Source organism: Vitis riparia, chromosome 1 (assembly GCF_004353265.1).
Source record: "Vitis riparia cultivar Riparia Gloire de Montpellier isolate 1030 chromosome 1, EGFV_Vit.rip_1.0, whole genome shotgun sequence".
Lineage (NCBI taxonomy): Eukaryota > Viridiplantae > Streptophyta > Magnoliopsida > Vitales > Vitaceae > Vitis > Vitis riparia.
Window position 1 is genome coordinate 19,897,849 of NC_048431.1, and position 17,949 is coordinate 19,915,797.

The 17,949-nt window shown below is 35.8% G+C and overlaps 1 protein-coding gene across 1 annotated transcript; it reads right to left on the reverse strand.

Annotated features, from left to right (window-relative positions):
• Positions 1-2,372: 2,372 nt before the first annotated feature.
• Positions 2,373-12,563, reverse strand: LOC117918514 (inactive leucine-rich repeat receptor-like serine/threonine-protein kinase At1g60630). The gene is made up of 2 exons (XM_034835240.1): positions 10,470-12,563; positions 2,373-3,873 (listed from the first exon to the last, which is right to left on the reverse strand). Exons 1-2 carry the CDS (start codon positions 11,770-11,772, stop codon positions 3,215-3,217), a joined length of 1,962 nt encoding a protein of 653 aa, XP_034691131.1. The 5' UTR covers positions 11,773-12,563; the 3' UTR covers positions 2,373-3,214.
• Between the last annotated feature and the right edge of the window lie 5,386 nt (positions 12,564-17,949).

The following is a 17,949-nucleotide window of genomic DNA, read 5'->3' on the forward strand; positions in this document are numbered from 1 at the left end:
AGATTGTTTCCCACTAGTGGGAACCTCAACAATACTTTTGTAGCCAAGTCCACTCTCATCATTAGCTAATTTTCCTTTATGAATAATTTCTTCTAAGATATCAAACATAATTTAATAATATCTTTTGATAAGAGGTATGAACAATAGGCTTCAAGAAAACTATTGTTTTCTGAATTATATAAAGTTGGCAAGCAAATAGTGAATCCATTATGCAGGAAAAAGTGGAATATTTTATGAAAGAATGAGACATTATTTTGAACACTAGTTATAGTAGAAAATGCTTATAACTTGAAATTAATTCATCAAGCTTATGATAAAATCCATAGACGTTCTAGTGAACATTATGCACTTGTTATACAAAAACCCCTTAGAGAAAGGGTCAAGCAAAAATGAAAATATGGATAGGAGAAATTGAGATTTAGACTCTAGAGAGATTTAACATTACTCATATTTTACAAGAGATGTTTACTAATAATTTTGATCATATTAGAGCTTGAGTTAATATTACAATCATTGGAGGATCAATGCCTAATCCTAAGGATGAATGAAAGGTTCCAGCCTAGTATTTTTCATCTTATTAATTTTGATTGTCATTGTATTATTCTCCCCGTGAATGAATTTATGCACAAACTTATAAATTTATTTTATTAAGAAACTTTTGTTATAAGATTCAAGAGATTAAATTTTATTAAATAGGTCAACATTTTCAACTTTTAAAGCTCCTTTTAATACTCTCACTCTTGATTTTTAGGCTTTCCTCTTAAAATATTATTATTATTATTATTATTATTATTATTATTATTATTATTATTTACAATTATATAAAAGTTAAAAATTAAAAATTAAATCAAAATCATAACTGAAATTGGGTTAGAGAACATGCTTATATACTTTGGAGAGTCAACACATCACATTTATCATAGCACATTAAAAATGGAAACAAAAAAAAAGTTAAATTTAAAATACAAAATAAAATTAAAACATAGTAATAGTGGAACAATGTTGATACAATGTCAAAATGAATATTGAAGAATGTGTAAAAGTGGGCCTGCATCATACTAGTTGGAACAAAATTAAGGTTCTACACCTTGCTTCCCTTTGTGATAGTTACTTTAGATCTAAATTCCTTAAAGAAAGACTTAAGAATTTTTTCTAATTGCCTTAGATTCAAGGATCTTCTTACCTAGATTAAAATTATAGTTGATGACTTCACTCAACTTTGCATAAAAATATGAAAAATGTTTCATTTTCTTGTATTCTACTTTCAAACTTAGCAGTTAGTATTTGAATTTTGAACAACTTCACAATAGAAATGTCTCCTAACTAATGGGTAAAATATCTTAAACCTCTTTACTAGTTTTACATATTGTCATGTTGTGGAATATATTAGGACTCACTATTAAAATTGTTATAAAGGACCCTTGTGTAAGGTTTCTTTGTTATCAAGTTTATCTCATTCATATTTACGCTTAAGCTCACCAATGGTTTTCCGGTCTCGTCTAACTTAAATGGAGGCCTCCTTTCAAATTAAATGGAATTTTGCACTTATTCACCTTGTATTCCCATGAAAAACTCTATATGTGCTTTCCGACGGGGATATTACTTGTTTCTATCAAAGTAGGTTGTCCAAGAATAAAAATAAAAATCACCACAACTCTACCTCAAATAACAAATTTGGCTCTTGGGACGTATGCGAATACATGGAAGAATAATGGTAATAGTAATTTAAGGTGTCTCACTGTTTTTTTATCATTGTAAGGCATATTTAAATAGTGAAAACCATAATTTTTAAAATAAAACATTCCAAAAAGTTAAAACAAAACATTAGAGGTACAACTTAGATAGATTTTGGCTTGACTTGGCCCGAACCCAACTTGACATTTGGGTGAGCCTGAACAATTACTTTTAATATTAGGTTAAACTTGGGTTAGATTTTTTCAATAGCTTAATTCAAGTTGGGTTTCAACTAAGGTTTAAGATAATGCAAGTTTAATGTGAACTCAATTTAATGTTTTTACAATATTTAAATGTTATCATCTCATATAATAATATTCATTTTTTTTAGACTTATAAGAAAAAAAAAATTGAATTTATATTATATCAAATATTTTTTCATTTTTTTAAAAATATAAACTTATTTTTACTTCTTTATTGCAATCTTGAAATTTTACAACTAAATCAATCCAACTAATCCGTACAAGTTGCAACTATATAAAGCACTAAAAATTACCTAGATCACTTGAATGCTCACACGGGCCACTTGAGGGCTCATGTGAAATTCCTAATAGCCTATTTTTCTGATCATCTCTACATAAAACCAATTCACATCTTTTTGTTACCATTGGCCATACCAAGCACTCTCACATTTCTGATTGGCGAATCTCAAGTTTTCAATAGCAAAAGAATTACGTGTAATGAATCCAAAAATGTTTGCAACAAAATTACCTGACTTAAACTAGTCAATCCCATTTCATTCACTGACAACATGTAACAAATACCTACCAACAAATTCTTGAATGGAGTATGTAAGCACCCTCATGTTGAATGAGAAGAGAGCATGCGAGGTGGAAAAGAAGGTTGGTGAAGTCTCATCACTCACCTTAGCATATTTCGGTGCTTCTTTTCTTCATTCCAACGCATGACCGGAGTCCTTCCATTATGAGATGAGTAGGAGATGATAGATGTCCTTACTCTACTGTTCCAGTAGCAAGAGGAATAGTAGCAATAACAAGTGAATAGGTGTCTTTCTCTTAAGCCTTAAGCCTCCTGCATGTATCTCCATGTTTTACCTGATTACACTCTCTTCTCCCATTCTCAATCAAATTTCTGCATCCTGGTTCCTAGAGTGTCTGCAGTTCTGTATGCTATAGCGAAGTTCAAAACAATAGAGTTGTAAACTCCCATATCACGCTTGAATTGTAGACTGTGAATGAGATGTTTCCAAAAAGAGATAAAAAATGACTTTGCTCTCATAGTTGAAAAAGAACCACCACCAACCCCAGGAAATCAAAGCCCCTTCCCCTTCCCCTTCCCCAAATTATTAACTTCACACAAAGTAATCCAACCTTCTGTGACTGCAAACTGTCCGAAACAACACAAGAATAAATATTAAAACCCTTTACACCAGTACACTCTACAAGCCTAGTTGATGAATAAAAATCTGACTCAAAAAATCAGAGTACACGATGCTTCAGCCGCCAAATCTACCAACCACTCATATGCTCAAATGTTCTTCCCTGGGCAAGCTCTGAACTGTATCAGACCATCTCCCTGGTGAGTGGTCACTGCTGTTTGATGACACTTGAGCCTCTGCCCTTGTTTCCTTAATCATCCTTAAAACCTCCCTCATCACTGGCCGGTTCTCGGGTGATAGTGAGACACAAGCCATTGCAATGTTCAAGAGAGCTCCAAGTTTCTCCTCAGAGGTCTCATTGCCAGAGGCTGGGTCATCTCCAGATTCAGTCTCTTCTTCACGAACTGAACGGACCCATCTAGGAATGTCTGAACCATGTTCTTGAACAAGGTCTTGGAAGGGAGTTTTACCTGTTAGGAGCTCCAATAGGATTACACCAAAGCTGTAGACATCAGCCTGTTGGGTGGACGGCTTTCTGATATCTCGACATTCAGGTGCTCTATAGAAAAGGGAAGAAGCACTGGACTCTTCTACAGTGTCTGGGTCTCTGAATGTGGTGAGACCATAATCTGTGAGGCATGACTCAAAGTCAGATCCTAACAGGACATTGGATGATTTCAAGTTCCCATGGGTTAGGCCATGGTTCTGGTGGATATAGAGCAACCCAGTAGCCAAGTCCTCTCCAATTTTTAGGCAGGATGTCCAGTGAAGAGGCTTTCCACCACCTGAAGTTCTTGATCCTGTACGGGTACAATTGTTAATGAATGAAACAAAGACAATCACAATACAAATGCAAGGGCAAACAATGGTTATGGAAATAGTCATCCTCCTGTGAGACCTAATTATTTAGATTTAGCTTTTAGAAAAACAGACAACTCTATTTGGCTACTAGTAGCGGAGTCTGAATGCAATGACAAAGCCCACCATCTTACAATGGACAATTTTCATGCTGCTCTGGAAAAAATTGTTAGGTCTATGCTGTTATCAAAACATGACAATCATCTTCAGTGATAATATGGCAGCATCCACTACTATGCAAAACATTAGAATTTTGTCTCTTGATGCATGCGGCATCCACCTTTGAAAATTGGATTGTTATTATTTATATGACCCAGAAACAACATGATAAATCCCTTGTTAGATACACAACAATGACCAATCATGTGATCCCTCCAAGACTGAAAATTTTAAAAATTAACTAACTTCCCTGCAAGCATAAAATCTCGAAACATACTTGCGCTTCTTAATCAACAATGACTTGGTGTTGGTAGAAAACACATGAGGTAGAAAACATTGGAAAAAACTATATATCTATATCTATCTATACATATCCTATATCTAAATCCATATACATAATTTTATATGTTGGAGAGTCCTCTGAAAATGAGTTTTTATGTTAAAAAGTAATTTAATTGCATGGTTTTGTATATTTTTCTTGTCTCCTATATAAAAATGAACTCCATAATCCTCAAGTAGAGAAACTACTTTAATAAAACAAAGCTAGCTGAGTAACTATGCTAAGAACTAGTTTACTACGAGTGTTTCATTTTTATGTGTTACTATTTTACTGTGACCTGAAATTGACGTTGGACAATGTTTGGTGAAATGGCAGAGGTCCACAGGCAACATCCACCAATTATAGGCAGGCATCAAACATACCATGAGATTTGATGATTCAGATTCTTACCTATGGATGAGTTTCAACATTTCGTCTAATGCCACTCAGTGGCATGAGCAGAATCCTTTCCCATCTATCAAGTATGAAGTTGGCTAAAATAATAAAGGGTTCAGATATATGTTATCAGTCATTTAAATCATCTATTGGCCTGAATTGTCCACTTGTTATCTCATTGCTGGGTCATTTGAATTGATTACTTTTCTGCTAATTATTAGAGATACTAAACCTTGGAAAAGGTATGACTGAATCCAATTCTGTAGTTCTCAAATGAGGTTTTCCCTCTAGAATTGGGAATTTTTTTTGGTAATTGGTGTTTGTTGATAAGATGGTTATATCTGGGAATGATTTTAAGCGAAGATGAGCATGGAGATTGAGGAATCCTTGCCTCTTCCATTATAATAAATGGCTGTGCCAGATAAGAAGGAATTAGCTCCCTTCCTAAGAATGTATTCCCTAATTAGATTGTGACCTCCTAAGATCACGCCTCCAAGTATTCTAGAGAGGATCTATAATTAGTTGCAACAATCTCCTGAAATAGCACAGAAAAACACATCAATTCATCTAAGAAATTTATTTGATTTGCTCATAGTTCCCAGGATTGCTTCTATCATCTTGTATCATACTAAGCGTCCATACATTTTTAGACTGGGTAAATGAACTTTAGCATGAAGTGACAAAGATGATCTCCCCCTTAACACCAGGTACAATCATCTCTCTAAAAGCATGCATCTCATGCAAACAGATATGAAGACACCTGATCCTTATGATCAAGTCCAGGAAACAAGCATGATTCCAATCCAAGAAGTAGAGAATTGAAACAAATGATTACTTGTCAGATCACTAGGCTGGATTTTCCTTGGTTAATGGAAAAAATCAATAGAGATGACACTACAATCAAGAAATTCTTCAACTAACATCAAACCTCAACCCTCAACAAGTCAAGCATCCTTCCATTTGGAAATGGAGGCTCTCCAATGGGCTAAAGTTGTTAAAATTAATGATCAATCTTACTATTGGAACAGACTGATTTGTTTGAAGACTTGACTGTGTAGAATGGACCCATAAACTCTGTGGACCATATTGAATTCCCCATGTAAAATTCATCAAATGTAAAGTTTATGTGACTACCAAAATGAAGTTTAAGAAGCTAGTCAATCATGACATGGGGCAGGTGGAGAGCTTTCTTGTAAGCTGGTTCTTCTGAAGGCTCAAAGATGACATCCTAAGATGTTCAACCCAAGGACTCTCCTGGAGGCAGTTGGTTTGGCCCCAATGTCCCACTACAAGATGGAAAGTCTATAATTAGAAGGAAACGGTACCTTCCAGCCCCTGTAAATCACTTTGACCCCAATTAACTACCCACTATGATAGTCCCACTACCAATAACTACCATCAAATACTTGACTCCTGAGGAAACCGAGCAAAAGCACATAAGACCAGCTTCATTACAACAAAAAGTGGAGAAAGGAAAGCCATTACAAATAAAAGATGTTGTTCTTGATAAAGGGTAATGGAGAGGATCATGATACAACATCTTCAACCTTCTGATTTCTATTCTTGAGGAGTTGGTCCTTGTTAGGGGGGAGATGATGGGAATCAATGTTTGCTGCATGGCCTGCAGTCTGATCACTCTCCAGCATGGAAGAGGACAGTTACCTCCAAGAGTGAGTTTAAGAGAGGATGAACATGGAGATTAAAGGCATTCTCAACTCTTCCTTTTATGTCATCAGTCCAACTGATGGTAACCTAGTTCCTTCATGTAGTAGTTTTCTTCCTCAGACTAATGCATTCCCTAGATTGTAACTTATCTTTCATTGTGATCTCCTATATCATACCTCAGTAGAATCTAGACCTATAAATGAATTGTTACAGCATTCTGTAATAACACAGAAAAATATTATTATTTCATCAAAAGAGTTTGAATTACTCATTCTCAACACTGCCACCATCATCCCTCATCTGTCCATTCATTTGTATCACAGTGGAATGGTCTAATAATGATAATAGAAGGGGGAAGTATCCTTGTGAGAGTAATGATGGGAATGTTGAGGCCTTGAGCAAACAGACTGAGGCCTTAGGTGAGCTAAGACACTAGGTGGCCACCACAAATCTTAAGTACAACTAGTTTACCATTAAAGTGCCTCCGGCTACCTATGAGCAAACAAAGTAGTTTTGGTCCTTGTTTAGCTCCAAACATCTGCTAACTACATTTGAGAGTAATTTGCTTGAATTTTTACAGTTTTCTAGAGAAAATATGAGGGACTGGGAAAACTATTGTGAATGATCCTTTACTTTTAACATTGAAAATACCCACAACGTGCAATCAGATTCTGTCCACCAGGAGGACAGTGTAGTCTTATGAGAGGACTAAACAAACATTTGAAAAAGACACTTTTATGAAGCACTATTTTCTCATTTTGGTCCCATAACATATGAAGATTTTGCAAGGAAATCGATCAAGCTTGGACAAAAAAGCTTGGTTAAAGCATATCAATAATGGTTTGGAATTGGCAAACATATTTAAAAGATTATTAGAGATATTTAATTGTTTTATAAGTGGCCTTAAGCATGAGATTGGAGAAGAGATTTACATCTTCAAATCAACAACTATAAACCAAACAATTGGGTTGCCATGACCACAAATGTTCTAGGGATCACATAAGTCAACAGAGCAAATCACCCCAAGACTCACATTCCTAGGAAGGTTACCTCCCATCTAGAAGTTCCCGCAAGATTTGAAATGAAGGGAAGAGGGGAAAAAAGTAAATAAATCAACTTTATCAACCATTCATTGTACTAGAAAGGCCTTCATCATGATATTGTACGATGATATTATATATCAAAACTGTTTTCCAATAAAATACGATAAAAATGTGGAATTTCCAAGACTGAAGCAACCTTCCAGTCAAACTCAAGTTTGGTTTTACATTTCCATAGACTCATTGGAGGGCTGCAAACTCTCTGGGCTAAGATGTCACTTTTGTGGGGGATGAAAGACATCAGTGATCAGAGACATGGGGAAGACACATCTATCATTAGCGATTAAAAGTAGGTTTTCACAAGCAAGTTATGGTAGAAAATATGTTGATTTCATGGAACTCAACTGCAACTCAGCTCTTCATATCATCCTCAAATATATAGGCAAACAGAAATTCAACTGATGCCATGAAAATTATTCACATTGCATGATGGGGGATCAACCAAAAAGAGGAGATTCCAGTGTGGCAGCAGTTAATAAAAACTTTCAAGGCCACAATGCTGTAGTCTGTTTACAGAAAGACTATTTGCAGCAAGCTCATCAAAACAGGATAAAAAAGCTGGCAGACGAACATACAAGTAAAAAGTCTCAAAAGGGTGATTTTTTGTTTATTTGTCAACCTTTTTCATCAAGCTTCTTAAGAGTCAATAAAAGCAGGTAAGTAGGCCTCAGAACCGGTACGATTTAACGTTTCATTGGTTTGGAATTACACGTTTCCCCTATACGTGGGAATTTGCTTGATAATAAGAGTTCTTTCTACCTTTTGGCGTGTGCACGAACTTAAAACTTCATCTAAACTTGCTAATCCTATATATGGACAAACATTTTTATCCTCCATGAAATTCATATTACTTCTACATTTTTGAACATATGACTTTTTCATCACAATCACATGCAAATGAATAAATAAAAGTTGCACTGATTAAATGGGTCAGCCTGAAACAAATGAAATCACATGATAGCTACCTAAATTTGACCAAAGCGATTAAATTGTTTTTTCTTCAACAAAAAGTTAAAAAAAAAAAAAAAAATTCTCAAGATATTTTTAGATCCAATCGAACAAGAAAGGAAAATTTTCCAAATTCAGTGCATCAGCAAGGTGGACAGTTCACATGGGTAAATGAGATGATCATCATGTTCAAGCAAAGTGATGTGTACAGTAGCACAGGAGTAAGGAGTGGGAATTAAATCTCACGTGTTGTAGGTGTCAAGTCTAAATTAAGAGAGAGCCGGAATCCAGTGTCAAAAGACCAGACTTTTTACAGCAAAGATTTAATTTAGTCAAGTATAATGATAAGTCAGTCAGCTAACCATCTGTAAACAATGTTTTCTTACGCAATTTGTACAATAATTAAGAATTTGGAAAAGCAAAATAGCTATTAATAAGAGTAAAAAGACGACGAACTTTGGGGAGACGCAGTGTATAATAATGGGGTGAGTGAGCGGGACAACACTAGAGGCCGGGGGCCAGACTCAAAATTGGTTGTCAATTAGAAAGCAGCTTCGGTTTTTATAATTATCTAGTTGTCAAGTACATGCCCGTTTTGCTTTTACCTCCCCATCCAACAAATCAGTAAATCCAAATATATATACAGGTTCCCCTAAAATCCCCCAGACGGTGATGGATAGAGAGAGAAAGCTAAAGCCCTGCGACACGGACACATAACATTATTAAAATACCAAAAAGATGAATGGCTTTCTATCATTTAGATTTGGTTTTAACTACTGCTTTAGAAAGACGGGAGATGAAGTGTGGGTGGTGGGACCAGGTGGAGTGGGTGGGCACATGAGCGTGTCCTGAACCCCCGCTTTTCACATGGCTGAACCAAATAGGACAGGCAGGGGGCAGCTCTTTTACTGGACCTGCTAGCACTTCGCCCGATGCTCACTGTATCTTTCTCTAGGGCTCATTAAACTGAGAGTGAGAGCGAATTCCTCTGTAGCCGCGCTCGGGCGGGAGCTTCTACTCTCATCTGCGTTTGGCATTTTCTAATTCGTAGAGCGTCTTGCGCGTGTTTCAAAAGATGCTTAATTCACATGCTCCAATGAGAATCCAATCATTTGCCTTAATTTTCATCTTAAAAACAATTACAGAGTATGGGGAATTTTTGGATTGAAGCGGGCAAGAAAGAAATTCCAAATGGCTTTGCTTGGTTTTAAGAAGGGGACGTGGTTAGGGAGGGCATTTGACGGGGCCACACGTGTTGTGAAGAGTGCAGACAGGTGACACAGAGCAGAGCTGTCCGACCAGGCGAGCACCGGGCCCCTTCATCCAGATCCATATTATGTACTTTCAGCACTCCCCCACTTCTCAAGTGACTACTAATTCCCACCACACAAATTTCGTGAACTCCAAATAATGAGAGAAAAAAACGTATCAATGATACAAAAATTTTGAGGTGTCATCCTTGTGGTTGTGGCCAAGCTCCTACACTTTTCTCCTGTTTCCTACTTATTTCTCGTTACCTAAATGTCTTCACTTCCCAAATCCCAACCTCATTTCTAATTCTAACACGAGTCGTTTTATCAAGGACCCTTGCCAAGATGATCAAAGCGTTTAGACTATCAATTTAAATCAGAGTTTCTTAAAATAAATACATCAAATACCTAAATGTTATTGGTTTAAGATTGGGAGTGGGGCTGGGTGTGTGAATGAGTGTGGTCTCCAGGACTATCCATAATGAAAAAGGGCCCTATGATGACAGCCTTTTTCTAAACATTTCTGCCAAATAATGCCTAAACTTTCGATCCTAAAAATCATCTTTCTTATCTATCTAGATTACCGATATCGGGCAGCCGGCGGTTAAACTTGATATTAGGAAAATAAAATAAAAAAGATTAATATTACCAAGGAAAGACAAAAATGAGATGAAAAATGGGGTGGCGCCGGTGGTACGTACCATGAATGAGGGAGAAGAGACTGCCGTTGGGGAAGTAATCGTATACGAGGAGGCGTTCCTCCTTGGCCTGGAAGTAGGCACGGAGAGGCACCAAATTGGGGTGCCTCAGCCTCCCTAGAAGCTCCATCTGTGCCCTGAACTCCTCCAGCCGGGGGTATCTGGCGTCCTTGAGCCTCTTCACGGTCACTATAAACCCAGACTCCATCACCGCCTTGTACGTGCTTCCCATCGTCCCCCTCCCCAGCGTCTCCGCCGACGCCTTCAACAAATCCTCCAAACTGTAACTCATCTGCTGATCCCCTGGCCCGCAGAATACCAGACTCCCTAGTCCCTCTCCTTCCCACGAAAACCCCCCTTGCTTTCTCTCATTGTTCCCGCCTCCTCCGCCGCCACCGCCGTTCGCTGCTTCCGGCGATCCGACGCCGCCGACGGCCTTTCCTTTGCTCCTCTCCTCCACCGTCTTCTTCCTCATCCTCCTATAACTCACGCAGAGCAGAATCAAACAGATTAGAAGCACACCTCCACCGACACTTCCTGCGATTATCTTTATGCGTTTTGTGCGGTTCGAATGTTTGGAGGATGAGCTTGGGGTTGGCACTGTTGGAGACTCCGGACTGATTGCAGGCGAGCGGGGGCATGGACTATTAACTTGTTCGCCGCATAGTTCTAGGTTATTGGAGAATGATGATTGATTGAATCGAACCAGAGCGGGAGTCAGGGGAATCTCGCCGGAGAGTTGGTTGTTAGACACATTGAAGAACCGGAGGCTAGTTTGGTTGAGGGGAGGGATTTCTCCGGTAAAGCGGTTGTCTTGCAAGTACAGAATGTACAGTCGCAGCAGCTTGAGTAGACTCGCTGGAATCTGGCCGGATATTTGGTTTCCTGCGAGGACGATCACTTTGAGGCGGTGCAGGCCGGAGAGGGAGCTAGGGAAGTCGCCGGAGAAGTTGTTATTGTTGAGGAAGAGGGATTTTAGGTTGATTAGGCCGGAGAGGTCGGGGATTTGGCCGGAAAGAGAGTTCTCTTTGAAGCTGAGCACTCGAAGCTGATCCAACTGTGCCAGGCTCTTCTCATCCAAAGTTCCATTCAAGTTCAAATGCTCGAGAACAAGCTTGGTGACTCTGCCTCTCATACATTCCTTCACTCCTTGCCATTTGCAGAAGTCGCTTCCTCTCCATTGCAGCGAGTTCGAAGGATCGATCCACGATTTTAGGGCTAGAAGCGTTTCACCATCGCCTGATCTCACCAGAGGTTGAAGGTGCATCAAAGAGAACAAAAACAACAAAAACGAGTACCTTGCCATGAAATCAAAAACTCGTATCAAATCAAAAGCTTATAATGTTGAAATCGACACAAGAAATTTCCTTTGCTCTCACTATTCAGTGACTGCCGTATCCAATCCTTCAGATCTACCATTTTACTGAGCAGAGGGAGGAAAAAAAAGGCGCCAAAATTCAGTCACGATCAGTGCCTTTTGTTTCTTTGACTCATTGACTCGACAGCTTCAAACGAGCCGAGACAATCACAGTGAAAGCAGAGCTCCATCTACCCACTTCCACAGAATTGAAAACCCTAGGAAGAAAAAGGCACCCAAACCTCACTCCATTGGAGAGCTCTGAAGCTCTGACTCCACCATCGTTTCTCCAACTTCGTGCTTGGCAAAAAAACTCACGGACACACAGCCCCAACCGTCACGTGAGTGCTCCCTCCAAACACTGCACAAACTCCAGAAATGCCTTTCTTTTTCTCTTTTCTATATTCTCAATCTGCAGCAGCCATTATTAAACAAACAAAAAAGAATGAATTTTTTTTTTTTTTTTCCTGATTCAACATCTCGGACTGCTCAAAACCGAGTCCCAGCAAGAACCTCAAGCTCTCATGACATGATCAGTCTGAAAGCAAAATGCAGACTGCAAAAACCCAAAAATCCAAAGACCCATCAATGGGTAATGGGTACAGGAGTGAAAATAATTCAAGGGAGAGAACATGAGTAGGATTCAGAAAAAATGGGTGAGAGAATTGAAGGCCGAAATGGTGAATAATAATAAATGGGGGAACCAACAATATAACATTTAATCACGTAGCATGTCATGTGGGGGCATAAAGGAAGGAGTGGAGTAATATAGTTGGGTTCACGTTAAAGGGATGCTCAAGATTTTGCCAGCTGTCATGTGTGAGCCTGGTTGGAGCGGTAGATTCTGGTGACGATACTGCCGCTGAAATCATAAAATCCTATTGGCCTGCGTTTCAGAACTTGGTTTTCTCAACGTTTGACTGGCAAAAGTCTGGAAAACCTGCCTTCACCTCTCAACCCACCTCTCAATCATCTTAATTATTTCTGGGTTCTACCTTTTGACCAGCCTAAAATAAATATTTTTTTTTTAAATGGAAGAGGTTAATATATTTGCTTTTTGAGTGGGAGATAAAATAAAAAATTAAATTAATAAATTATTTTTATATACTATTTCAAAATTCATTTAATTTATTTTAAATCTTTTTATAAATTTTTAATTATATTATATTTTATTTTTCTATTTTTCATTATAAAACTATATTTTTTTCCTTGGTATTTTTTAATAACAAAAAAAAAATATCAATTATTTCATGAATGAATAGGAATAACAATGAGACGAGTTTTTTTCGTCCTATCCACCACTAATGGGACATGTTTTTTTTTTTTTAAACACTAAAAAAATATTTTCAATAATAAATACTAAATATGGTCTAAAATTTTAAATTTTTGTTTGAAATTTGAAATATAAATAATCCCTTTGGTGCAAACTTTTATTTAAATTGAAGTGAACCTAAACTCAAGATAAATGAACATTTGGGGTAGGTGGAGTCTGTTGAAGGGTATGTAGAATATTTGGGACCCAAAACAATTTGAGTATAGAGACCTTATCCTAACATTAATAGCACCCACAGAAGCCATGAAGCCATGATACTTGGCCCTGCTCCCCAGTGGGAGGGCATAAATAAAAGCTCTCAACATATTTCTTTGTCTTTGATCACAAAAGGTTGTTTCAAACAATGGCCCCTTTTCCTTTTAATGACAACAATAGGGTATTATCATAAGCTAGGCAGAGGAAGACCCTAGGTTTGAGAATATTTTATATTTTAGGAAATAAAATTTTTTAAAGTAAGCTACATCTGAACCACAATGTTATACTTGGAATATATTCTTGAAAATGGGATCTTTGTTATTTAGTTGATATAGTTAAGACATTTAGAAAACAAATATACCCTTTTTGAGAATTGTATCTCCATTTTAGTTTTTTATTTTAACTTTTGTTTAAATTTAAAATTTTCAGATTTTCATCCTATTTTATTCCTATTTTAGTATTTGGTTAACTTTCTTTTTCTTTTATTTTTATTCCCTACAAATGGAAAAAAAAAAAAAAAAAAACAAGTCTCATATAGATAAGTTATAAGAATTGGAATCTTGAGAATTCTGGTCAGGATAGCCCAATTGGTGAGGGCAAACACTAATGGAAAAGTATGCTTTCAATAAATAGCAAATGATCTTGAGTTTGAATCATATCACCAATGATATCTTGAACTTACCCGATGCTAGTTTTTGTGGGGTGATAAACATCTCGAGTTTTAGGCCACCATGGAAAAGAGTCCTAATAGTTTGGTTATTAAAAGTTCTCGATTATTAATATACATATATATATATTAAAAAAATAAAAAAATGAATGATCTAACTCTTAAAATATTAATTCCTTAATTAAGATATCCTCAAATCAAATACATCTACAAGGTAAATGAATGGTCTAACTCTAATACAATGGGAAATTAAATTGACTAGTTATATATGACCTATGGAGATTGAACCCTCAAAGCTATCAATGGCTCATTAGAAAGCTATTCAAGCTTAGCATCAATCTCAACCCTAATTTGAAAAAGTATGAATTAGGCAAAACAAGTGATAATATGACATCGATATAAACAATTTATATCTCAAATATTGCTTTAAAAATATAATTTTGAATGTAAATATTTAAAATAGTGTGGATGGTTTACCTAATTAAATCTTGTTAATTTATCGATATATTCATCGAGAATGAATTAGTTATCAAATTAAGGTCAATGAGTTGTTATTTTTTAAAAACCTTAAATATATAACTTAATTAACACTTTTCAAACTAAAAATAAGAAAAACAAAATTAGTTAGATAAAGATCAGTGACTTCTACCTCTCGATGAAGAAGATCCGATGATGAAGTCAAGGGATATTTAATTCTCTATTTTCTATGCCGGATGAATTCTCCCTTTCTTTATTTTTCTTTCTAACTACTTTCCATTTCTCTAATCAAGTAGAGTAAACTATTACAAGACAAGTATTCATAGTAGTTAACTAAGTGTTTTGGGAATAGAAATGAATTGAACAATTGTATTCTTTTTGTTTTGATATTAATCACTCATCATGGCACACATCACTTGTCATGCCATGGGTTGTAGCATGCGTCATGTGTTATCATAAGTCATGAAACCAATCTTCGCATGTGCCACATGTCGTGGCACGTGTCATGACATGAACTATAGTTTATATGAAAAATAATTAAATAAATGTTTGTTTAGATACACTTTCTCAACAATAAAAAATAATAATAAGTTGTATATATCATGTGAGAGAACTCTTACATAGAAATATGAATTTATCTCCTATTCTTAAAAAACACTTTTAAAGACTATTATTTTTAATAGTAAAAATATTTTTTTTAAAAATGATACCTCAATTTTGTTTAAATAGTTTTAAACTATTATCTTTTTAAGATAAGTCTCGTAGAGTTCTTATATTATATGTTAAAGTTATTAGTATTTTTTATTTCTAAAGATGAAAAATAAAAAGTTTATCCAAATGACACTTAAATTATATTTTTTATTTTATTTTTTCTAATATTTATTTTAATTGGTGTAAAAAAAAACTAATATATCTATGATTAGCAAAGGAATTGGCCAATTGTTCATAATTTGATCTATTAAAATAAACTATTTTTTATTAAAAAAATAATATTATTGGTAATAAAAAAGGAAGAAGATAATAATATTATAATATTATTCATAAATATTTATATTCCTCTTATGTTTTAAATTATTTTATTTAAGTCTGTATCTTCACTTTTTAGAAAATTATTTCCATTTCTCTTAAGAAAATTTTGGAAGCACCAAATTAATATCCACCCCTTCCATTTTTTGAACTCAAATTATTAGAAAATGGAAACTAAAATTAAGGTTCTGTTTGAAAAATATTTTAAAAAATAGTTCTGAAAAAATAGTTTTTGAAAACAATTTTTAAGAATTGTTATTTGATATTTCGTAGAATAAAAGTATGCTTGACAATTTAAAATATTCTTAACTTATTTTAAATGTTTTAAAAATTCATAGTGTTTATTTTAATCATTTTTTATATTGCTACAGTTATTTTTAAAACAACTCTTACAAGACAAGTGAAAATAAAAACTATTTAATATTTTTCAGTTATCAAATATGTTGTACTTTTTTTATTTAAAGAAAAAAATTTATTTTTTAGAACGGTTCTAAAATAAGCCCTAAGTATTCAAACATATTCTCCAAACAATAGTGATCTCCCATAATAGATCATAATAGATAATAGTTATCTCCCTTTTACAGCCTGCCCAGTGAACCCCACTATTCCTCCATGCTTGAATGTTGATTTGCCTTCAATAACAATTGTTGATAAAAGCTTGTATTGTTTTAGCTAAAGGGCGTAGTAGAGGATTTCTAGGATGTAACCCCATTTTAAGGGCAATTAATATTATTTATTATTATTATTATAATTGTTGTTGTTGTGGTCGTTGTTGATTTGGGCTAACTTGCGAGTGAATTAGTGCACGAAAACTTGGATTGGCTCTCTTGATTTTTGTTGGATGTGAAAGATTGTTAATTGCTTGCAAGGTTTGAACATAGTTGGTGTGTTACTTTGTAAAAGCGTCATACAGTCATGTGAACCTCTGGATCAATTGGAAAAGTAGCAAACAAGAGATGGGGGTTGCATCCTAAGGTTGTAATGCATTTCTATGGTCAACTTCTTCAAGATCTCCTATTCGGGTAGGTGTGAGAATTGGAGCTGATGCTCTGTTCCGTCCGTGTCCTTAAGACGATCGTGGTAGCTACAGACCCTCCAAAACTCAAAATCTCAATCTAGTTAGGTCGCTAGTCTTGTCAAGCTAGTTAAGAGAAAGTCTTTCATCATGTTGACTCGATTGTTCACAAGCTGCTTGTAAGTCAAGGCTTCCATCTGTTGTTGGTGCATCCTTGCTATTATTCCTCACAATGTTTTAATGGAGAAAGTAAGCTTTGGACGATAGATAATATGGGTAGCATCCAAACCCTTCTAAGTGGATTCAATTTCAAACTGTATCACTGATCCTTTCAAATATGGCTTTTGTTCCAAGTAGAAAAGGCCTACGCTATGCTTAAGGCCTTTTAACCTTTGAAATGCCTTTTCAGGTGGTATCTACAGCATGACCTGTTTTGTCTGACTAAACTAAAGTTTGGCCCGACTTATTTTTGGGATTGCCTTTTCAGGTAACGACTACATCTCTACTAGTCGTGTACTGAGGTTGGATTCCTTTTTGGGTAGTACCTGTGCCCAACCTATCATGTGGTATCTTCAGATTCCCTGGATTGGACTAATGTATATGCGAATAAATAGGACATCTCAAGGATTTCAAAGTGGGACCAAGAATAACCTGTGATTTGTAAGATAATTCGGGAGTGGCAGAACTTCCATTAGAGGAAGCCATCACCTTTTGTCAAGAGTGGCTCTAATTCAAAAATAAAACTTAGAACACAAAGAAAGAATTTCAAGGAGAGAAAGCTTTGATCTTAGAATGAACAACTCTTAAGATCATTAATCTTGCATTTATAGTCATGTACCATAGAGAATTAATACTGGCTTAACCAAATGCAGTTCATATTTCTAACAACTATCTTTCGACTCACTTCTATAGTCTTCCAACCATATCCTTCATCTGCCTGAGGGTGGAACACAATAAACTCAAACTAGTATCCAAAACTTTCTGCAAACCCGGTCAAAATCTAGAGATGAAATTCATGTGAGTTTTGTGGTCATCTAAGCATCAACTGTGGCCCTGAGGCATCAGAGCAAGCTAATCTTTCTCTCCATGCTTATCTACTAAGTTCCCTTGGGTAGTCTTTCAATTTCAAGGCCTGAACAAGCAACTCCCTGGCTCGCAAGCTATATTTAAATAATACTCAGATGGTGCCCATGATCTTCCCCTACTCTTAAGAGTCGCCAAAAAGCATAATGGATGAACAACACCATAATTCTATACATCTTGTGGTAGTGACACTATATCTATGAGTGCATGAAGATCAAGAATGCTTCAAGAGTTTGGTTTTTGGTCATTCTAGGCTATGTTAACCTCCATATCATATTGCATCTTGGCCGACTCACATTCAATCACTTCTTTTGCATAATGAAAAGCTCC